The sequence below is a fragment of the Bombus terrestris genome, chromosome 17, assembly GCF_910591885.1.
Source record: "Bombus terrestris chromosome 17, iyBomTerr1.2, whole genome shotgun sequence".
In the NCBI taxonomy this organism is placed as follows: Eukaryota; Metazoa; Arthropoda; class Insecta; order Hymenoptera; family Apidae; genus Bombus; species Bombus terrestris.
Genome location: NC_063285.1, coordinates 11,066,797 through 11,091,287, shown reverse-complemented (window position 1 = coordinate 11,091,287; position 24,491 = coordinate 11,066,797). Strand labels below are relative to the sequence as shown.

The 24,491-nt window shown below is 32.2% G+C and overlaps 4 protein-coding genes across 19 annotated transcripts in view; 3 read left to right on the top strand and 1 right to left on the bottom strand.

Annotated features, from left to right (window-relative positions):
* Positions 1–51: 51 nt before the first annotated feature.
* LOC100643670 (katanin p60 ATPase-containing subunit A-like 1) lies at positions 52–11,735 on the bottom strand. Of its 5 annotated transcripts, none has more exons than XM_012318080.3 (11): positions 11,617–11,735; positions 2,563–2,863; positions 2,352–2,487; positions 2,112–2,256; positions 1,936–2,026; positions 1,746–1,867; positions 1,492–1,671; positions 1,240–1,382; positions 1,060–1,172; positions 855–981; positions 52–777 (listed from the first exon to the last, which is right to left on the bottom strand). In XM_012318080.3, the coding sequence occupies exons 2-11, from the start codon at positions 2,843–2,845 to the stop codon at positions 579–581; spliced, it is 1,539 nt and encodes a 512-aa protein (XP_012173470.1). In that variant the 5' UTR covers positions 2,846–2,863; positions 11,617–11,735; the 3' UTR covers positions 52–578. The 5 variants fall into 5 exon arrangements, with proteins under 5 accessions (XP_012173470.1, XP_012173469.1, XP_012173468.1 ...); XM_012318079.3 differs by lacking the exon at positions 11,617–11,735 and adding an exon at positions 4,094–4,227; XM_012318078.3 differs by lacking the exon at positions 11,617–11,735 and adding an exon at positions 3,387–3,510.
* LOC100643990 (peroxynitrite isomerase THAP4) lies at positions 3,701–4,744 on the top strand. The gene is made up of 3 exons (XM_003401916.4): positions 3,701–3,990; positions 4,079–4,461; positions 4,530–4,744. The coding sequence occupies exons 1-3, from the start codon at positions 3,963–3,965 to the stop codon at positions 4,653–4,655; spliced, it is 537 nt and encodes a 178-aa protein (XP_003401964.1). The 5' UTR covers positions 3,701–3,962; the 3' UTR covers positions 4,656–4,744.
* On the top strand, positions 5,229–11,559 carry LOC100644312 (putative uncharacterized protein DDB_G0282133). 3 transcript variants are annotated; one of them, XM_048413714.1, is made up of 5 exons: positions 5,229–5,505; positions 5,623–5,778; positions 5,861–5,960; positions 6,733–6,895; positions 7,236–11,559. In XM_048413714.1, exons 2-5 carry the CDS (start codon positions 5,721–5,723, stop codon positions 10,344–10,346), a joined length of 3,432 nt encoding a protein of 1,143 aa, XP_048269671.1. In that variant the 5' UTR covers positions 5,229–5,505; positions 5,623–5,720; the 3' UTR covers positions 10,347–11,559. The 3 variants fall into 3 exon arrangements, with proteins under 3 accessions (XP_048269671.1, XP_012173467.2, XP_048269670.1); XM_048413713.1 differs by having other exon boundaries at positions 5,230–5,505; positions 5,898–5,960; XM_012318077.3 differs by having other exon boundaries at positions 5,229–5,778.
* Positions 11,733–24,491, top strand: part of LOC100644108 (AMP deaminase 2) — a 33,276-nt gene continuing 20,517 nt past the window's right edge. The window contains exons 1-3 of one of the 10 annotated variants that reach the window (XM_003401918.4): positions 11,734–11,865; positions 13,624–13,710; positions 14,451–14,587. In XM_003401918.4, coding sequence (XP_003401966.1) covers positions 13,634–13,710; positions 14,451–14,587 — 214 coding nt within the window. In that variant the 5' untranslated portion in view covers positions 11,734–11,865; positions 13,624–13,633. Of the gene's footprint in view, positions 11,866–11,938; positions 12,132–12,861; positions 12,879–12,964; positions 13,071–13,623; positions 13,711–14,318; positions 14,378–14,450; positions 14,588–16,017; positions 16,440–17,513; positions 17,581–18,600; positions 18,665–20,254; positions 20,510–24,206; positions 24,323–24,491 lie in introns of those variants that run through there. The other 9 variants (XM_048413715.1, XM_012318069.3, XM_012318068.3 and 6 more) reach the window with 9 other exon arrangements.

Genomic DNA, 24,491 nt, shown 5'->3' with positions numbered 1-24,491 from the left:
CACACATTTCAATTATTAATAATTTAAATATAAAAATAAATATATTCAAAATTGTAAGTGAAACTGTTAATTTTATTTTTATAATATAGTCATTTCAAAATATCTAAATTAGTTCTGAAGTACATATATACTATAGAAACATCAAACAATAATTGACTTAGACAAATAAAAATCTATAGACTATAAAATCATTTAATATCATTCTTTGCATTTTAGTTCTATAGATCAAGTAATAATAACATAATATCAAATTGCATTCTTCCACTAAAAAATTATTTTGTAATATTATATAATTTGGGCAATTTTTCATGTATAATGTATTACAAAATCGAAGTAAAGATTCTAATTTGTAGAAAATCGTATGAATTTGCATTACTCGTTGATTATAAATTAGAAAAAATATAGTTGCTCATAATAGTAATACGATGAAGAAAGTCCAGAATCCGATTATTATAGTACTGATAGATATGTTGTGATTATTATATTTTGCTTATAAATAATTACAAATAAAAAATTTAAATAATCTTCGTCTAAATAAGCAACTTTTTATGAAATCATGTTTTTTGAGTAGAATGATATCAGGATGAACCAAATTCACTCATCCATTTTTCATATTTTTCTAAATCTTCTTGAGAAACACTTTTATTACACCTTTCAACAGCTTCATCAAAATCTGCAGCAGATACAGGTAAATCTAGTTCTTCTTTTGGTAATTGTCTAATTTGATCAGGTTTTAAGCCTGCAATTTTTTTCCGCATCGACATCATGGACGCATCTCTGTACATAAATATGCTCAAAATGTACGTGTATATTACACATATAAAATTTTATATATATTAAATATTTTTGTTTACCTGCAAACGTTTGTGATATCTGCTCCAGAGTAACCTTCTAATTTTTTTGCAATATCTGCTAAATCTACAGATAAATCTACTTTTACTTCTCGTAGGTTAATTTTTAACAGTGCTTCTCTACCTTCACCTGTGTATTCCAATTTTTTGTGAGAAAATTAATGTATACATCACATAAATTGCTCCTATGAAATTCTAATTAACTTACGATTTGGTAACGGGATATAAATACGCTTTTCTAATCGTCTTCGAAGAGCTTCATCAATATCCCATGGAAAGTTTGTTGCTGCTAACACCATTACAACTTTACTTGGATCTTCACTAGAAAACACATTTTATTTTATAAACAATTCATATAAATAAAAAATTATATATAGAATTATTCTACCTATTGGAGCTTATACCATCCATTTGTACCAGAAGTTCAGATTTTACTCGTCGTGAAGCTTCATGTTCAGACTCAGATCCTCTTCTAGAGCATAGAGAGTCAATTTCATCAATGAAGATTGTGCTAGGTGCATAAAATCTGGCCTGCATAAAAGTATATATAATGATTAAAAAGTAGTTAAAAATAATTTTTGCTTAAATACATTCACTGTTTTACCAAACAATATATCATTTCACTGTTGATAATAATTACCATTTCAAAAAGTAGACGAACAAGTTTTTCAGATTCTCCCCTATACTTTGAAGTTAGAGTGGAAGATGATACATTAAAAAATGTTGTTCCACATTCAGTGGCTACTGCTTTTGCTAACATTGTTTTTCCAGTTCCTGGTGGACCAACCATAAGTACTCCTTTCCAAGGGCGACGAATTCCCTGAAAATATAAATAAATATAAATATAAACTTTTATCATGAGAAATATCAAATATACAAGATTGGTAGATATACCTTAAAGAAATCTGGCATCCACATTGGAAGAACAACAGCTTCTTCTAACAATCGTTTTGCTTCATGCAAGTCAGCTATATCATCCCAATGAATATTTGGATTTTTTTGAACAATATCTCTTTCTGTAACATTTATATGAATATATACCAATTTTACATTAAGATCGTTATTATAATATTATATATATTACCCAATAAATCAACCAAATCTCTATCATTTCCAGATGGCTCAAATTTGCGTTCCTCTACTTCTACATCTACTTTTTCAGTTTCCAATTTTTCCTGAAAATATTATTTATGCTTTATAATACTATCATGTTGTATATATGGAAATAACTAACTACGAAAATATAAAAATGTAATTTACTTTGTTTATGTCATCCTTCCTTGATGTTTTTCTCTCATCTTTTTTAGCAATTTTGGCATCTGGCCTTTTCCCAGTAGTTACAGATCTTCGTACATTTGTCCGATTTTGTTGTTGCTTTGGTTGATTTTTCAGTGGTCTAATATTTCTATGTGAACATAATTTAATAACATCAATATAATGCAATTTTCTTTGGTTGAAACTTGTTTTTTTTACAATAAGTATATCTAAATATAAAATTACTTTTGCTCAGCAGGTGTCAAAGGTGGCCATACATCTGGATCTCTTGCTGGTGTTTGATTCCATGAACTATCTGAATTATTATAGGTCCATAAAGTTGGATCTCTTGTTGGCTCCTCAAATGATAAACATGAAGTACCTAAATGTTTGTTTTATATTTTTATTACTTTATTGTACATATCCTTATTACAAGTTTTTTTATAAATAATCATACCCAGTAATCTTTCTCCATGTGTATCGACTTTGAAAAGTTGTAAGGTATTTGAAGTTGCTTTTACTTTTTCAAATTCTTGAACAATTTGATGTTGCACAAGTTGCCATTTAGCTTTCCGTGTGACATCTGCAATGCTTGCAAGTAACCGATGAATCTGTTGAACAACACCTTGGTAATAAACTCCAGATGTATCATAGTTTCCAGTCAAAGCCATTTCACGAGCCAGTTTGGTATTTTCACAAATTTCATTGATTGAAACTGCCATGATTGTTTTAAAATGCATATATATATATATATGAACCTGTACGTACACAAATATTTACAATAAAAATGATAAAATCTCAAACAAGAAATGATATATTTAAGTTTAATTTAGTTCAATATTCTTAAGATCAATTCAAGATAAATTATTTGAAAATATTACATTAACACTAATATTAATACACAAAAATAATTGTCTACTTTATTATATCATTGTATCAAAACATTTAATATAAATAAATGTTAGCAATTAGTATGTTTCAATGAAGTAAAATATATTATAAATTTTATACAATAAATACATTAATTTTTTAATTATTAAACAGAAACAAAACCAATACTACAATATTTGTTATTCCTCTAGATAATTATAATATTACATCTAAATATGTATGTATGTAAGTCAAATTACTTTTATACGAAACGATCTTTTAAAATATTAATAACTATTGTCGTAAATATCCAACCTATCTCAGAATGAATACTATGAACTCAGATCCGAAAAATAATGTAACTCATGATTAGCATGCTGTAAATTAGTAAAAATAATTGAATTATCGTACAATTATCAAAAAGTCCTACTAGTTACAAATAGCACAATTATTTGCCATATAATTTACTCGAATTTGTTAAAACGGTCGCCATATTATCATTTAGAAGTCGCGGTATTTTTTAAATTCTTGTCTTTCCCTCAAAACTTTATTAATAATTAACGTATCTCCTCAGCATTTCATTATTCTAGTTTCTCTACTTAAATTTTGAAGTATAAATGCATTTTAATTGAAACGTTATTCTAATATACAATGTAATATGAAAATCGATACTATAATAACGCAGAAACTCTAAACCAAAAAGAAAATAGCAGATTTTTTAAAAGTTGAGGATATAAACACAATGAAAAATAATTAAAAATGGAAGAAGGTCGTATGTAAACTGTGTAGTTTATCATGCGCGGTTATACGGAATTGTATATCTTTTATAATATCGTAGATAAATAAGAACGATACACATACGTATATCAAAATTGTTATACATTTTATAATAAAGTGTTCGTAATAATCATATTATGTATTATTTTGTATCAACAAAGAGACAAATTTTGAATTATTAACGAAGTAGAAGATATAAAGACTTTTCAAATGCAGGACATTTCTGATGATTGTACAGGTTAGTATTATGTAAAATTATCTAAATAGTATTAATTTCATTTCTGTATTTTACATAGTTACTTTAATAAGTATTTCTCATGTGTTAGATATGAGATTATTACCAATGAATGAAGTGCTTAAACCACTAGCTTGGTTAAAAGGAACATGGAGAACTAAAAGTCCTGGAGCTGGTAAATATCCAACAATTCAACCATTTAGATATTGCGAAGAGATGTCCTTCTCTTCTATCGGTCAACCAATGTTAAATTATTCTGCATTAAGTTGGAAGCCTGATGGAAAAACTCCAATGCATTATGAAGTTGGATTTTTGAAAATAATACCTGATAAAAATAAAGTATATATGCTGCTGTCTCATAACTTTGGTGTAACAACAATAGAAGAAGGAGTTGTTGAAGATAAAATCATTAAATTGAAAACTACTCATATAGGAAGACCAACAGAAGGAACAAGAGGACCTATAGTACTGGAGGTATAATTATTTACTTAAAAATTAATTTATTAAAAGAATAACATATGATTAATCATTATTTTAAACAGCTTCGAAGACAATTTGCTCTTGTTGGAGATTGTTTAGAACATACATTATATATGGCTACAGAAAACACAAAATTGCAAGAACATTTACATGCAGTTTATATTAAAAAATGCGAAACTGACCCATGAAACTATACAATATAATTATATTGAACTGTACAATATGATATATATGTATATTGTCATTGTTAATAAAATCTTTAGATTCTTTTAACAGATATTCCTATTTTATACAATTAGGAAATTTCAGTACAAAATATATAAAAAAGAAATAAAAGTGTAATAGTATGTAATATTCTGTGTACACAATCACAGTCTGTGTCACGCAATAGATGTTATGTGATATAAAATTGAGGTTCAATAATATAGTAATTGTAGTGGTATTATAATTATAGAAGCATTTTATGAAAAATATGTACGTCAATTTTATTGGTATTATATTAAATAAAACCATTTTTAATTGAAACAATAAAGTTTTCAAAGAGTGAAAATCTGTAGTAAAATGATGCATAACATTTAAAATAGATATGTATATACATATATGGATGACCTTAACAAAATTGTATAAAACTTTTTATTTACTTGTAAATATTATTTTAAAGAAAGAAATATTTTAATTTTTTATAATTACTACATTAAAATATAACTTTGTATAGACATATATATCTTATATATCTTATTATTGCGTGTATTAGAGCGGGAGTAGGGACAACACCTGCGTGTTTATCTGCTGTAGCATCCCCTATCCTACCATTGCACGACGTCAAATACGACAGTTGTTCGTAGTGCCGAACCAAAGAAGGATCGTTACAACTATTCTTGTTATGATTGTTTGAAATAAAATGAGTTTATATTACATAGTAATATGTAACATATTCTTTCAAGTATTATTTAATGAATTTAGTGACTATTCGTCTTAGTTATTCAATCAATAAATAGTTTTACGAAGTAGCAAGATAAATATCCATTATTTACAAATGTAATGTTTATTTATTACATATTATGTAGTTATAGGGCCTTTATCACTTTTGCAAAGTATTATATTCTTTGTAAATGATGTTTACAAAAATATTAGTTTTATTAAAATTTTTCGTAGCATGCGCCAAGTATCGAATGTCGATACAATCGATAACTTTGAACTTTCAATTAGTTTCAAGTTAAATTGTACATTGTTATCAATCATGACATCGTTTTATGACAATTATGATTATTATAAAAAAATGCTGGAACTACAGGAAAAATTACGAAAAAGGTAATTAAAATATATATTCTTTTTGAAACAATGATCTGTAGTAAAATTGTTAAGTATGAGCATGTTATTTTTAAATCTATAGATAAGTCATTGTATATGTTTGTAAACAACTGTTACAGTGAAGAGGAGAGAATAAGATTAGAAGAGAGATTTAAAATACTCGTACAAGAATCTCGTAATAGGTGAGTGTTTAAAAGAAAGTTATTTATTTAAAAGTATTATTCTTCAATTTCTTATTTCTATATACATGTATTTTATACAGATTTTCTTAAATTCTTAAAGTAGTAAATTGATTTATTATGTTTACTATATATGCTATTGAAAAGTAATTAAGAATATGTTTAGACATACACATACATTGGCAAGCAGCTGTTGTTATTGATTTTATTTCCGTTTTACGTAATAATAACACGATAGAATTTCGGAGATTATGTATTGATTTAGAAGCGACCTAGTTTTGAGCAATGTCACAATCAATACTAACTTTGTCTTTCAATTGATTTGGAATATAAATTCCTTATTCTATGTGTTTACGTTTTCTACTTTTCCTTAACTTAACCTATGTATGTAAACATTAATCGGATATAGTAGTACAGGATTTGTAAGATTTGCATAGACATTCCCCTAAAATTTGGCACTGGAGCCTTCATATTTTGATATACATACTTGTACACAATTATACATATATAGATATACTATGTACATATACATACATACTAATGTGTGTATCTATAGGAAAGACATGATCTTTTGCCAATGTCATGCAATGTCCTTCAATTATGCGGACATATTCGACAAACTATGCTATATAAGATGTAATTAACAAAAATGAAAGATCTTTTTGCTTACGATTATTCATTTTTTACTTTGGTAATATTCTTTAAAATGGATTTCTTTTTTTTAAAGAAATGGGAATTTTATTTTGGAAAAATTATGAAATCATTGATATTTCAGGCATGATGCGTGTATAAATCGATTGCGTTTAAGATATATAGAGTTTTTAGAAGAACAACGTACAAGGGATGAAAGAAATCATAAACTTCTTGAAGCATTGGATAGAGTAGATAATAGCCTTGCATTGATGACTGCAAAAACAGATAGACTTAATGTTCTTAGAGTGAGTTTCTTTATCTTTTACAATCTGAAATTAAAAAATTCATCATTCTACATATATATGTTATAGTTATATCCGAGATATTAAATAATTTCTCGTAATTTACATGTGTTTCGTTTTCATAGATTATTATGTATTGGTTAAATAAAAGATTTTTATGCAAGTTAATTCATATGGACTAAGATCATACATTTTGTTTTTCTTTGAAAGCACTTGTAAGTACAATGCACACCAACTTACATTAACGCACAGCATGTGACTGTATAAATATGAAATACTTTGAAATACGATGTGTGCGATTCGAAATACATACCGCAATATAGAATATCTCGTTATTTTTCAGAAACAATATGAAGCTTATCTTCGTCGTATTTATACAGTCCCTAGCCCGTCGACGAATATTATTGATGACGGCAATGTAACGAATCAAGGTGAAGATAGGTATTTAAGGAGAGATGTCACCGTGGAACAAATCTCCTCCGAAGTAGAAAATACTTTATCGCCTCGGTTGCTGCGGTTGAACGGTCAAAAGAACCGATCGATTTCTCCAACTACATCGAAATTAGCTAAATCAACCCAAAATATGTGTTACGACTATTATCAACGAAATAATGCGCAACCAATAACTTTAAATCAGCAGATAAACAATAAGAATATTTTACGATCGTATTCATCGATTCCACAAGATAATGAATTGATACAACAACCAACAACGCAGAACATATTGCCACAAAATTTTCAACAAAAGCGATCGTATGTTCAAATTGATCCCAATTTACACATTCCATATGTGTCACCAGCTCGATCGTGTTCGCTGAATCAACAAACTACTTCGCATTTTAACTGCAGCAAATCCTTGTTGGAACGAATGGAAATACCTCAAACTATGTCGCAATTTATGGTTCCCGAACATACCGACTGTAGCATGCCGCAGTATAAGTTGTTGGATGTGTCTCCAAATCGATTTGCTTCGATGACTCTACATTCATCATCAGTTGCGCAACCTTTCCAACGAAAAAGTAATAGAGCATTGTTACATGATACGGAAACACAGACAAGAAGCGCCGATATATCCCCGAGTGAAATATCTTCAGTTTATAGGACTATGCCAGTGTCTGAGGAACGAAACCTGTGCGGTATGTCTTCGCTAAACAAATCTCCAATTTTATCAAAACAAACTTCTCCGCGTTACTTTGATTACTCTTGGAGGAAACCTGATCATTTCAAATCAAGGCACAAATCTGTTAGCGGTACTTCCGTGCGCCCGCTAACTACTTCCGACGTCGACAATATGATAAGACGATACAAATGTTTTACCCCAGAAACTTCCACTAATGCGAGGCTGTCGATGGGTGCCAGACAATCCGCGGAAGAAGACGAAAGTAGAACAGCAACGATCGTAGAGAACGAGTTGGATAGGTACATCGATAAAATTCGGAAACTTCATCGGGACCTTGATGCGCAAAGTTTAGAGGAGATCGATCAGGAGCAGACTATGGGCGGTAATATGTTTAACGTTTCTTTGTCCGATGATAATTTGTCGGAGATTCTTCCTGGCGAAGATCAATTTAAAGAAAATTTTCCTAAAAAAATTGAGAAGGTTTTAGCATTGGCGGATGATCTTGCGTCTAGATCGGTGGATCTGAACGTTGCCAACGAGCCTGGAAAAGAACGTATGGATAGAAATAGAAATGTCGATCTAGTTCAAACCACGAAGAGCGGCGCACCGACTTCAGAAAGGAACTACGTTGCATTTTCGGATACACGCAACGGCTGTAAAACATCGGTTACGCTTGCAAAAGACGAAATTAGCAGGGATATTATATTACAGGAGACAAAAATAGATCCACATCAATATATTGAAAATTCTAGGAAAGAGAATCTTAGCAATCTAAGTAACACACTGGAACATTATGAACGACAATTACCAAAAGTGGAAATAGATGAACACGTTGATTTCGCCGTTTCATCGAGTGATAAGGTTACGAAACAAGACACTAAGAGTATTATGTCCGAAAATATCGAAGGAGAAGAGAGTAGTGAAAAAGACATAAATATTCATATGGCAGCAGAATCAAATCTTAATGAGTATTCGTTTGGTACTTTAGAAGAATTAGAACCGTGGGATATGGATGTTTTACAGAAACGAATAAGAGAAATAGATTTAACTAACGAAGCTAAAAATCAATTTGGTAAAACAAAAGTTGTTATTGATAGTCTAAATCAAGATGACGTAGAACAAATTGAATCTTCAAATGAAATAGAAACTATGGAAAGTAAAGAGGATAAAAAAGGTTCTAGCGAAGATTCGCATAGAAAAGATGTAGATTTGAATACTACGGAGGATGAACTAAAACAAAAAGGTACCGAATGTCTTCTATCAAAAGAAGAGCTTACGAGTAAACACGAAATAGAAGTAAGTGAGGCTTCTGCTTCACAAGACCAGAAAGAAGAATATAAAGATAATGGTTATACGAACAATGAGGCTGTTATTCAAAATATAAAACCAGCACGAGATCAGACTGATGAACAAAATGAACCTAACTGTGAGCAAAAACAAGCACCTAATGAAATTAATCCTACATCTGTTACAGCTCAAGATAATGAACAAGACGTAATGGTACAAGATTATGGCTATACTAATCAAAATTACTACGAAGATTCTAATCAAGTACAGAATTACACGCAAAATTATGAGGCAGAATATACTGGTTTGAATGAGGAATATAATTACGATCAAAATGCGTCGTATGAGAATAATCAAAGTGAAAATTACGATCAAAATATGTCGTATAACGCTGATCAAAAGCAAAATTACAATCCAAATGTTTCGTACGAAACTAATCAAGATGAAAATTACAATTCAAATGCATTATATGATACCAATGAAGAACAAAATTACGACCTAAGCTCATCATATAAAACCGGTCAAGATCAGAATTACGAACAAAACGTGTATGAGGATAATCAAAATCAAAATCAAGAATATCAAGAATATGTTAATCAGGAATATATACAAGGTTCGAACGAGCAATACGGAGAATATGCAGGCGAACAATACGATTCTGAAAATCAGTATGAACACGATACCAACATGCAGTACCAAGAAGACGCGAATCAACAATATGCGTACGATTATGATCAACAATACGAAACCAAGCAACAGAGTGACACTAATATAAATCAATCCTTCGCATGTCCTGATTACGACTCTAATCAAGCGCAACTTATACAGGAAGAAGATAAGCAAAATCAAGAACATAAAGACTTACAAGAAGAGACAAAATATGAAGAGGGAAAAGTTGATACAGCCCAGGGCAAAAATGAAATATTATCTTCTGAGAACGGGACGAAGAAAAAGAAAGATGTAATCAAATCTTTATTGGATTCTGATACAGACAGCACTATCGAAAGGAACGTTTCAAATACGGAAAGTGATTTTGATTTTAATTGAAACGCCACAAATTGAAAGGAAATCTGTATAAAATGTATTTGACATTCCAAGCAAGATATTTCCTTCTTATTTCTTAACGCACATCTATGTGATATACGCTTAGACTATATTCGACAACGTAAGTTTAGTATAATGTAACAAAAGCACGTAGGGATCTCTCAATCAAAAAAAGAAAAAAAGAAGAATATTCCTGTTTGTTTTTTTATTGTTATTTCTGTTCGATATACACTTGCATTATCTTTATAACAGCCAAAGAACATGTATTTTTAGAATTTTTATCTCAAAACTATTAGCCGTAGTTTTAAAGTTTTAACATGAATAATATATATAAGTTTCGATATATAAATAGGTATCTACAAAATAATTAATCTTTCAAATTATAGCATTCACCATTTGATAGAAATAGAGTTTAGAAATGTCAATGTTCCTTTATAATTACTAGGATTTACGAATTTTTATGCATTCATAGGAAATTTGTAAGTGCAAACTTGCACAAAACGCACGTATGATAAAATACATATAATATTCAAAGTACAGTGCTTTCTATAATACTTGGTAGGTAAAACGATTTTCCACCGAGGCTCTGCTTTTTTAATTCTATTCTCAAAAATATGAATTTGCATAAGAATCCACAATTTAACGACTAGATATTTTTCTCAAACTTTATGCAATGTAATCTTTTAATATATTTAAAGGATGTATCAGTGATAGTGCGTGGCGAAATATGGATTTTCGCAGATCGACAGTCGTGAGTCTGCGCCAGTCGTGTGACACTGTCGCGCCACTCGACCAATCGTGCCCATTGCCGTATGTTTCCTTTGTTTCTACTACTTTTAAGGTTACAGATGAAAAATTTTACATTTTTCGAATATTGGGCTGTTCGTCACATTGACACTAAACATACGTTTAATATTCCACAATCAACGATCTGATAGTCATTAAAACGATATATTTATTTTGAAATCAATCAATAGTAAAATAGGATATTTTTTTATTCATTAATGGGTTTCAATGTTTTAAAAGAGTAGTCAATTTATTAAGTGTATTTTATTGTAAAAATTACTTATTATTTCTGCGTATTTTGTAGGTTATGTGTTAATAAACAAGTAAAGGTTACATTTACAAATGAGGTTATTTTATTATGGTCAATGGAAATGTGAGATTGTAAATACAGTTTCTGAAAGAGATTAATATACGTTTTAATGAAGATAAAGTGTAACTGCGTTTACTATCATGAAGCAGATTTTATTATGTTTACTATTATATTTACCGTTTATATAAATTCTGATAATACGCTTGTCGAGTTTACAGGGAGGTCCTCGAAACGGTAGGTACGATCCTACGCGACACATCGTGGCTGAAACGTGCAGTGACAGTCGGTAGCTAACAGCACGTTCCAGCGTGCCGGAAGTTTTACTTGTGGTGTTTTTCTTTTTATCAAAAAGTGTATTCGAGAACTATCATTCAACAAAGTTTCTTCTTTTGCATCTTTGATAAATCCTGTAGCAAAGCAATACATGTATGTGAACCTTTTTCTCATATATATCATTAAACTATGTTTATGTCCTTGTTATGACTCTATATTTTGGAAGCTACTCTAAAAGGCAAATTGAATGTTTCCATGAACACATACATTCGTTCAAACGTCAGATGTTCCGAAAATTGTGCTTCGTGGTTGGTTTGATCAACGCGTAACGCGTACATGTAATTCTTTATTGTAATTTGTTCAAGTGAAGTGTTTTTCTTAATTCAAGAAGAGAAAAAACGCATGCTGACGTTTCACCCGTAAGCTCTAAGAATAGCGAAAGTGTAAGAGAGTCAACGCTTTGATAACAGATTGAATAATGACGAACCAATTCATTGTTATTTTGTCTTATGTGATACGATACAAATGGGATATCCTACTTAAATTTTCCCATGCAGTTATTTACCGAATTATTCATTATTCGGAAAAATGTTTAAAATATAACTTGTAGAAATATAAAGAAGATGTTTTATAGAGATATTTACAAGTTTTGCTTAGTTAGGTGGTGTGTAAACGTTTCTTTTATATGACGCTACACATTCATATGTATATGTTTTTGTCCTGTTTATTATAAGTGTATAAGGGACTCCGAGATAAATTCATTGGCCTCTGATGTACTGACCTTTTAATATACTTAAAGGTTATTTGTTATCAATTAATATTTTTGTTATTTACACTATTTTACCATTTACCATTTTACCATTTTATTAATAGTATATTTACTATTGATACTTTTAATTCGTCGCTTCGATCGTTAATATGATGATTTTCTTATTTTGTAAGTTTAAAATTTTCTGAAAGACATTTAATTCGCTATCAGATGAATATGGTTTCAGCATAATGATGTTCCTGTCATCATTTTCCATAAATTTCCATGCCATCAATTTCGAGTTCGGCACTTATAAATTATTTTTATTTTTATGTATGTATATTTACAAGATATTACAATCTTTGATAATTGTCTGGGATGTCTGCCAGCAAATTACATACTAGAGTAATTTTAGAAGGTATAAGTATCATTTCATTACTGTGTATTATGCTGCTTCTTTGCAAATGCATAAAATAAACAAAATTTTCTGGATTTTCTACGAAGGAGGAGAAGTTTAAGGCGATATTGCTCTATGACTAGAATTAGATGATAAATATGTATGAGGAAGCTGGACATGTCTTATATGGAGCTGGGATCGGCGATTGGTATCGTAAGTAATGTTTTCGCAAGCTTAGTACTTTTCCAGTGTAAAATTTACACGCGTTTTTCTAGAAAAGTAATTCTTCCACCTAGCGTAGATAAAATTTCAGAAATTATATGGCCGATTGTTCTGAAATTTTTATAGGTTATTCTATATATTACATGCTATCTCAATGGTAGGAAATTTATATTTTTACGCTGTTTATCAAAAACTTTTTTTTTAAATCATGAAAATTGTTAAATTTCGCATCGTTCATAGAGGAATATCTTCTTAAACGATGATAGATGACGTCCAATAATCTTGAAAAGTCAATATACATATACCATAATCATAGGTAACCATACCAAATAGACCGATAGGTCGATGAATTTATTTCGAAAAGTGTTACTCACCTATAATACCTAAACGACCTTTTTCGTTTATAGTCTATTGCTTTCTACATTTGTCTTTCCTTGTTTCGTTATCTTAATTTTTTTAAATATATTTATTACGTAAATGAAGATTTATAAATATGAAGATTTGTAAATATTTGTAAATATGAAGATTTATAAATATGATTTAGATTTGCGTTCATGATAGCGATATTTAACGGACCCGGAACTTTTAACAAGCTTGATTTATCACTTGGACGGTCGATTACTTTGACCAGGTATGTGCCGGATGAAAAATCAATTTCACATAGAAAAAAACATCATTCATTATGACCTTATCTAATTATTTTACGCGATTTAATTGATTGATTTTCGCTAATTAACGTTATGATATAAACAAGGAGGAAGTAAGATATAAACGCCATAAATTAATAATAATGATTTTAATGATTTTACGTAGGTGAATACTATGAAGTACGTTTTTTATGAATAGTGTTAAATATAATATTATATACCGTTCAACAAAATATAGTATAATAGTATACATTACCACTGAAAACTATCCGAACAAATACACTAAATTTTGTATCGTTTAAAGGACTACCAACAACATATGCTTTGTGTAACACAGTATAGTGACCTGACTTCGGAGGGTATCGAAACTCTTGACTATCTCATGTAGCCAGATAATTTTCACGAGTACCCTAACCGTTAGCCTTAATAATATTTATTAAAGCATTTACATATCAATTAATTGGAACCAGGTGTATCAAATTTTATATCGTTCACGCGACTACAAAAATTTAACATTATGAGAATGAAATGTTTAATTTCGATCGAAAAACGTTTCATTGGGAAATAAGTATATATGCCAATAGATGTCAGTAACATATAGTTTCTTATGACACTATCGAGTTCGTACCTTCTCTGCAGCAATTTGTTGCGGTATTGCATATTCACCTATATAAATTGATGTTGCACTATGCGCAGAGAAAAATCAAAACGTACATGTTTATAGAAGCATGGAAGATCTGGTAGATGTGAATGGCGTGAAGGACGTGAATGGTGGAACCAATAGGATTTATTACGAATTAGACGGCGAAGGTGATGCCGACAGTTCGACAACGCCACGCAATGTCGACCACCATCGTGATCGTAAGTTTGATTGTAATATTTTATCATGTCATTGAACTCCTGTATGTGTGAATTCTTTTAGAGAAGAAACATATACCAAACGAATATTAATTAATACGCGTGATGACTTGGAACTTTTGCACATCACTATACCATAAGCTATATATATTCCACTTTGTTGATCAGAAGATTTGAAGCATCTACGCTATTATTATTTGTACTTTGTTTACAGTAAAACATTTTAGTTATACCAAGAGTGTTATTTTTTTAACGCGTTTGCCGTATGGTCACCGTCAAAGCGTAAAGTACACTTTATTAAATATGATGCTGTAATTTTAACTCATCCAAGATATGGATAAACATTTTCGACAATAATGTTGTCGCTTATGCTAGCGCTATAAGCTTAAGCTGTAAGCTTAAGTGCATAGGTGTGAAAATTGTTATCTTTCCAACATTTAGGTTTTTAAGGATCGATAAACCGTTGTGTGACGCTAACAACCGGTTTTGTTTTAACTGGCTTTGATAGCGTGCAGAGCGTCTCCGTAATAAATGTTCTCGCAGCTTAATAATAGCTCGAATTGACAAATTATCCTATTATCGTTCCTTGTCGTACTTACTTTTCAGCCGCGTCGTTCGCATCGATCATTCGCATCCTGCATGCATCACGAACAACGTACGTCGTTAACTTACTCTCTTCGTAAAATATGTTCGAACATTGTCTCGCCTGATCATTTTTGGATCTTTTTGGAAATGAAAAATTCTTGCTGGACATTTGAGAGGATCTCTGAAGAAACAACAAATGTTATTAGCGTTATTAGCGCAGTAGAAACAAGGTCAAATAGGATACGCGTTTGTATGAACTCTTCTTCGTTGCTTTACTATTCCCTGTCCACTCCTCCAGTGGGTCTCACGCGTTTATACCGTTCGTTCAGATAAATGGAGTTCTACTGTACCATCAGGTAATGTTTTTGAAATTTGGCATAGAGCCTACATCCCGTTTGCGTTCTACGTCGTCCTCTTTCTCGCCTTCGCGAAGCTGAATAGTATTTTTGCCTTCGTGCGAACATCCTCTGTCCCTTTACTGTTGCGTTAGCTGGACTGTTCGAGAGTTTTACTACGTGAATAGGAACGAGAAGATAACTCGCAGTCGTTTAATTATCCTTATTAACGACGAAAAAGCGACGGTCACATTTTCTAGTGTTTTTCCACGTTGTGAATGGTTGATATATGAATGCTAAGTTCTCTGCCAATAAGCAGTGTATTACGTATTGGTGTATTCGTATCACAAGTCATATCAACTACATATGTAATTCTCCTACGACTCGCGTTCGGTCTATCGTTTAAGGTCATTGGGCTGTCAAGCAAACGTGTATGCATTTGGTTGCTTCAACGTTTAAAAAACTGTAATAGATTGGAGTGGCTTTGTGGATTTCGTGTGCAGCTAATGGATAACGAGCAATATTTGTTCGAGTATTAAACGGTTAGCACGGTCGTGTCATAACATGGAATAGTCTAACCGTAGTTAACTTGACGTTATAAAATTTAGTTGTTAAACGAACAGCGTAATAACCAAGACGAAAAACTCGGTACAGCAGACGAAGCATAGTAAATTGGTGAACTCGTTTCGAAGATAGAACATCTTTCACGCGAAGATGTCTATCTAGAATATAAACATATACTGTATATACTATACCGCAGTATCAATTTTTAGAACTTAAATTAGTCCGAATTAGCATCGTGAGTGCTACGTGAAGCGTCTGGCGGTTATATATAAATCGAATCATGTCAAGTAGAGGCGTCACCTCGACGGAAAACGACTTTTTTCATTGCCTACCGAGACTACCCAACTTTCTCATAGATCCCGAGGATGAAGGTAAACATTGGTTTTTATCATGTTACGAGTTGCTAGGTTTATTTTGTATAAATATATGACCAGACATCGTAACTATTGTAAGACGAATTTTTAAAAGTTACGATGTAAGAATTAATATCTTAAGTAAGAAACATGGCTTACAGATAACCTTTGTAAGTGATACAATTTTTTAAATAATCGTTATAGATAATAAAAATTTTTTTGATTATCGGTAATCATCATCGATGATGGAGATCTTATTCTGGTTACCATTAACCAAGAAATACACGATATTATAATTATTTATCGTTGTCCTTCAACTTTTTACTTCTATACCTATTATATTAATTTTTACGTTATTCAGCTAATATTTATCGTCAAATTTTATGTATAAATCGCAGTTTCAAAAGAGTTCAACTTCCTTCACTTTCTACTTTTAAATAGCATATTATCGACTACTATTCTGTCGTGAAAGACGAATCTGAGATACGTGGATAAATTAAAGTCAAACGTGATACGCTATCGCTACCTTATACACACATTGGCATATATTATTCTGCGTCCGTGTGGTTAACACACGTAATCTGTCGGTATCTGTGCTTTATCGTTACGTATTGTAAGAAACAGGGAGTTTTCCGCGAGTATCTATGACGATTGACATTCGCGTAGTTGAGGTGTGCATAAAACCAAGTGTACTATCTATTGGTTGAATCGTTTCGTAGAAAGCAATTCTTTTCGTGGTATTCTGCAATTAAAGTGTTTGAAGCACGTACTTGAAGCGATAATTTATTCTATCATCAGAAGTCACTGATATCGATATATCTACTGCGTAGTAATTCATCGCTATAGCAACTCATCTACTTTTCGATTTTGGACGATCATATTCCTTCATAACGTTATTTACGAAGGATCTTGTAAAAAATTTATGTCTGAAGTTGTAGAACAGATCTTCTGAGAATTTTACATCTCTGAAATCGTACGTTCTAGCTGTATCGTTCGCTATAACTTTACGTAAGTGCAGTGGAGGTGCTCGAAGTGTGACAAAGCTAAGTAACTGGAAGCAATTACCGTTTGAAAGATTTCTCGTAATTTCCTAGAAGGAATTTAATCATGTATGAATCAACGTGGGAAACAATTAATAAATCGCATCTAAATAGAAAAGGTGGGGATGAAAGTGTTATACGTATCATAATTATTAATTGCACCTAATATGGAACAGCTGATTTCAAAAGTCTTCCAAGAAGAGAAACATGCATTTTTCCCAATGAAGCTAATGTTAAAATGCGACGAGATTAATGGATATTCGTATGTTAATATTAGGTCGTCCGAAAAGTTCCTTTTGTTTTATAAGGAAATAATGAATGTACAACATTTTCCTTTTTATATTATTTTATCGAATTACGTATGATCCATTTTGTTCTATCAAAATAAAAATCATAACGTTCGACAGATTAGGTTTCATGTTTGTATAAAGATGCATCGTTGTAAAAGAAAGACACTTTTCGAACAACCTAATATATTGTGTACTGTGCAAAGATTTAAGAATCTCGAAGTCGCGGTAAAAAATGTAAACAAATGCGACGAGAAAAAAAAAACACTGCCTGGTATAGTCTGTAGAACTGGTAGCTAGAAAATAAATATAATTCTGCAACACGATGGGCAATAACAGCATCATTGACATGTTCCATGTTACGCACGCTCAACGCTAATTGTGTTTAATTGTATTAATTAATTGAATTAATGGTAGGTTCCATATTTGGTACATACATACATTTGCATATGCGAGGACTGAAGATATACAAATCACATTTTTAAACGAATCAACGTGCACAATGTAGGTGGTATCGCCTTGATGTAATAGCGTCTGATTCGCAGCTTCTGCTTTGGAACTTTCAGCAAGTTCAGCTCTGGCATCGAGGTTCTTAGCTATGTATCTTATCTCATGAGATACGAATGTATCTCTACGAGTGGGTATCCGAGTTATTTTGTCTACTAGGGTATCTCGCGGCAGGGTTGCCATTGCCAGATGACCCCCATAATCTTGTTCCCACTGCCACTACCGCCATCATATAAGTTTTTGGTGAATACGCGAGCTTATGATTTTGTTAAGAGTGGCAGTGAGAGTAGGGATAACCGCTCTTCGCGTACGACACGAGAAATCTTCCGCGATGGTCTTGCTGACGAGTAAGCCGTGTAGCTGGGTGTCTCAGAGTTGTCTATTCACAGGTTTACAGGTCTATTCACAGGTAAAATCTTTGTCAGGTACAGATATCCTATGTCAAGTAAGTCTAATGTCATTTAGTCACAAAATGAAAATATTTCTTGCTATCTTTACAATTTCTTAGTTGATCTTATCGAAATTTCGTTATACAAATTACTTTCTTGAATTAAAACCGTTGGAACGTGTAATGGCGTATCAGTGAAATCCGAAAGTGCAGATATTTCTATTTTAGCTGCGGAATCTTTTATTTTTAGCAATTTAACGATATTTAAAGTTTTGGCAAAGTTAATTGAATTTAGAAATGAAAAGCATGATATAATTATAGTGAGGATGATTCGTATGATTTTGGCGTATGAAAAATCTGCAAATCGCGTACCTGTACACTTGCGCCAAGTGTCTCTATTGATCTCGTTTATGAAAAGCGGCTTCTTGGCGCTTAGGACCAGTCTTTGGTCGAGTGCCAGGACTTGATTTATGAATAATGAATTCTAAACTGAGAGTTTCACATTTTTGTTAATAATTAAATGTCTACAAATGATAAAAGCAGAATAGAAGCTCGTAGCAACTCACTGGCTAACAGTTATATAACCAGTATATGCAGAGAAGGTTCTGAAGAACTCATCCCAGTAGATCTGATAGACCGATAAAGGTCACCAATATGCAGGGTATTCGCGTAACGCGATTTTATTTTTCTGCTATTTGCGAGGCTATGTAGCGAGAAATGTTTTGAACCGCACTTTAATGGTGTCGAGTATACTGCAAATGACGATAAAAGAATTCCGAAAATAGTTCGTTTTTATAGCGAAACCAAGGCCACTCATGTTTAGCTTAAATGGGACCATTTGTTGCTTTTTCCATGAAATTGTAGAGGCTTTACGTCCAATTCAAAAAGCATGTTACATGATAGTTTTATTAACTCAATACTAGGTTTACAATAGTAATAGTAGGTTAGTTTAACCGACTTCGGTTAGAAATAACTGTCATAAATGATCAAAATGCTTTTGGTTACCGATAATAATCAGGACATGTATATTATATATTACATTCTTATTTTTGACCCACATTCTTTAAAACTACACGTGTGGTATGTATATGCATAGTTATACTTTGTGTGTAAATATATATGTATATCGTGTGTAACTATATGCGTAGTTTTAAAGAATGTGGATCAAATGAGAATACGCAAACCAAGTACAAACATTATGTATATAAATATATAAATCTATATATATATATATACGTGTATATATGAAAATTCCACGTGTACTTTTGTTACATCATTAATGACCATCGTTAGAGATATAAAATTCGCGTTGTAGTTAACATGTTAACGAATAATTCCTGTACACGAATCAACGGCGCTAATTCTCGGAAGATGAGCAGAAAGGAAGGAATGTGTACATATCTTATGAGGTTATGAGAAAACGTGCGGTGGCTAACGCTTCTTGAGAACTGTTTCACAACGTTGGCGTGCGTGCGTTAACGGCGCTACCAGAAAACACGGTTGCGTTAGTGTTAGAGGTAGAGACGTGCATGTAGACCGGCGAGTGTGTGGTCGTGCGTATCGATTCTACGATGTCTACCAAGTGCCAACTGTACGCTACAGTCAGTGTATTCGATACTCGCGACCAGTTAATGTGGTCAGTGCCCTCTGTACTACGAACTACGAGTATTGCCTTTATTTTGTAGTTCAACCCCGCGTTTTTGACACATTTCTTATCGCATTTGACACGAGGAAAGCTGGAAAATTGTTTTGTGTCATCTTTCTTCGGAAACGGCAGTGTACTGTCGAGTTTTTGTGATATTATAATTGAGGAAATCGTTATTAGCATTAGTGGTCGAAAGCAAAGAAAGTGTGATATTTATTTGTGTAAGATTTGTCCTGTCAGAATCCTGATTTTCGAAATGTCGATCGTCCGTGCGATAAGTTTTGCATATACGTGTGAAATTCTCTTTTGCTGAAACAAAAGACGTCGTTGTCTCAGATGTTAAAGTCACGTTTTTCATCTTCTCGTTAATTATTCATGTAACTGCCTCACGAACCAGTATTGTTTCTCGGACATCATGGTTAATGTGATATTTTCTCGAAGCATTACAGGATTTTGTATTAGAAAAACTTGAAGGATTTTAGTTTGATTTACAATTACTTTGCCTTTTACTCGTGATATTAAAATAATCCAATGTGTCATATCTTACCTATAACTGTAACTATAGAAAACACGTAAACGATTCAAAGCAATTTATCTTTAGTAATCGTCTGTGTAGATACATATCTAATTTCTAGATTTTGGATACACTCCAAATGAAACTGTCAAAGGATGACTCATGCGAGCAGACATTCTTTCTGGAAATAGTTATTCACGAACATCGGTTTCGCTGACTGAAACTAGTAGAACTACTTGTATACGAAGATTCTTGTTTAAAGAACAAAAATAGTACACTCGCGATTGAATCGGAGGTACTGCGCAAAAAATGAAACGACTGTTTGTTGACATACTCTTGTTAGTGTGAGCCGACAGTTTGTTATGGCTGGGAACTGTGCATTGGCAAAATTACTTGTCTATATCAGGTGGCAGACAGCATAAGGCAAAAAAGTATTCACTGTACTTAACGCCTGCAAACAGCCATTGCCCTTTTGTCTCATGCTATTCTCCACGTTCTGTTCTATTAATACTGCGCATTTTGTTTTGTAAATTTGACGTAGGTTATAGGTCGTGACAACTTTATCGAGTTATCAGTCCTATGAACCGAATATTTTAAATCCAGAATAACGTTTTGATCGTGCGTTATTTCTGCAAAAAATTTCTGCGTTAATATATCAAATAAGTAATAATAATTGTTTTTAAAACAAACTTTTAACTATCCTATAAGATGTTTGATAGGTGTAACCCTTGTAGCCTAATTTCCAACACAAGCATAACACCAACTACATACATATTGGATACATATTGGTTACTTTCATCATATGTAAATAACCAAGCGATGTGATCTGAATCGTATTTTCATTTCATGGTATACCTACACATATGTGATAATACGTATCCTTGATTTCGCAATAGTTGTGAGATATGTGCTTTGTTTGTCACGAAAGCAACGGCTTGTTTAAGGTTGACTGCTTTCTCGGAAATTTAAAATAAAAATCTCATTAAAAAATGCCGTTATCTTAAGCTTAAACCGATAGAATTTCTTCTTTATCTATATAATATCATTCGCTCGTTTATTTAACTTTTCTGTTTCCATTTCTAGTTAAAATTTAGTTTAATCCTAAATTAAATTCTGGTTCGAAACATTGCGTTTTCTTTAATCGCGCTGAATTATTCAGAACGAAGTAGATCTTATATAAGCGTTGTCGCTCGGGCTTGGTGTAATTAAGGTTAAAATCAATTTTTATACGCAAGTTTCGTTTCGTGCTACTCGTAAGAAGTAACATTTCGATTAGAGAACGAAAGTAACAATTATTTTACAAATTAAAAAAGAAAATCATAGAAGAGGTTAATTTTTATTTAAATGGAAATCAGCTGTCGTTAAATTTTGCGGAAATTTTTCGAGGAATAAAGTTGCAAAAAAGATATTAAGATTTATCTGCCTTGGCTATGTACAAGCAGCCATCGATATTGATTACTCTTAACCTAGACAAACGAAACTTCTGTCACCGATAATAGTGAGTCATAACTGAAAACAATTCCCCTTGTCAATAATGGTTATTCACAAAGAAAAACAATTTCCGTCATCGATAATGGTTACCAGTAACCTAAAAGATTTTAGTCCTATATAGTATTCACAATCAAAATCGTCTAGAGGCAGATATTAATTCTTACGCCATAATTTTAAAAATTTACTTTCTAAAAGTAATAGTTCATGGTTTCAATTACTTTATTTATCAAATTGACTATAAAAGCTGCAAATTACAAAAATTGATTAAATCGGGTACATTGTGAGAATGAACTTGCGCATAAGCGCTCTCACATGTAGCCTCCAGCTTGAAACAAAGAATGTTTCAGAAAGGGAAATATTATAAACGTGTGTAAATTTGGTTTACGTCGTTTATGATGAAAGCAAAATCAAATAACGATTGTCACGCTGTCAAGGTTGCTGGCGTATTGGCGTCAGAGAACTGCAACGTGTTGAAAGATTCGGATTTCCAAAAATAGTACTCGAACTCTGAAGAACAACATACGCTTTGATTTAACTTGACTTCAATATTGCATATGTAAACAGAAAGCTGTTGCAACTTCTGGTTGGACTTAGAAATAGACTCTGGTTGTTTATGCAAATTTATGGTTTTATGAACATAAGAGAAAGAAATGGAACTTATTAGAGATTCGCCTCGCATACTGTACAGTATGATTGTTATTCATTTAAGTACAGGTACATTTTCATAAATCGTTCTTTCGAAACGCGAACAGTGAAAAGCTAAATACGATATCGTTATCGATATAATACATGTCAACAATTGACACAACTTTCGAGATACGCTAGACAAATGCAAGTAATATTTTCGTAGAAAAAACGTACAACATAAACACGAGATTATAATCCTATATCTAAATATGTACGTAAAATTGCTATATAACATAAACAGAAAATAGGATTAAATATCGCCCTTTGACGTCAGCCGTGATTTACATTTTCGATTTATTGTATGTATTGTATATGTTTGTGGTAGATCGCAAACGAGTGAATCGACACGAACAAACGTTTTCTTTTTTCAGTCGGCGCTTTCTCACCGGGAAATTCCAAAATTCCACGAACTTTTAGATTAAACACATAACTCGCGAGCCGCAAGAGATAGAAAACAAGTTTCCAGACAAAAGTTACTTCTTTTAACGAGGTCTATCGTTTGGTAGAAAATTTATCAATGTATAGCGAATTGTAACGCGAAATCGGAATCTCTCGCCTTCGCCTCTTTAGAATGAATTTGGACAGCAAAGGAAATTGCGTAATATTGCATGCACTTTATAACTGGTCGAAAATCGGGACTTCTCGGCGATCAATTAATGCGTAGGAATAGTTGTAGTTGAGATTATTGTTTACACTTCTTAAACTACTCGTAAATCGAATCTGCCTAATAGTAAAACTGTCAGGCGAGTTACAGTGGCTGGTGCCAGATTCTTTGTTTTTGCAAATACCGTGAACAAGCAAATATTTTTAGCGATATTAACGTTTACCTTTATTCAGATAGAAACACGGTTACGCATACTCATTTATTTTTGTCATGTTGCTTCAGTTCCAACTAATTACGTGCAATATATTTAGGTACACATTAACCAGTTAGCTGTTGCGACTTCTTTGAAAAGCGTGTACTTAAAATGTATACTCGTCAAAACCAGCTAACTGGTTAAAGGTCGACAGTTCCAGTATCACAATTATCAGTTTACACGGAAAAGTTTGAATTATTCCTTTGTACGTCTAATACGACGTATACAAATTTGATTACCTTTTCTTTACTAATTGATATCGAGTTCTATTTGCAAGTAAACAAGCTGAACTGTCGTGGACGATCGACAGATTCGAGTAGAATTTGGGTAAATCATGCTCGATATTAGAATTCTGGCAAATCTTTCTAGACGCGCAGAACAAAACCGCACGATGGTGCTGGGTAGCGAAACTGACTACTTGTCTGGATATAAGCGAAATTCTGTTACGGAATGGTTGCAAAAAACGGGACAGGCGGAGAACGATGGTAATTTTCTCGATGCAACGTGTATGTTTGCTGCGTTTACGTTAAATAATTCGCGGTTACAGTGAAAGCGTTTTCTAGTTCACAGCGATGAACTACGCACGCTGAAACTTACTTAGCAATTTGCATTAGACATACATAGAAGCGTGCAATCTAGTTAACCAAGTCTTGA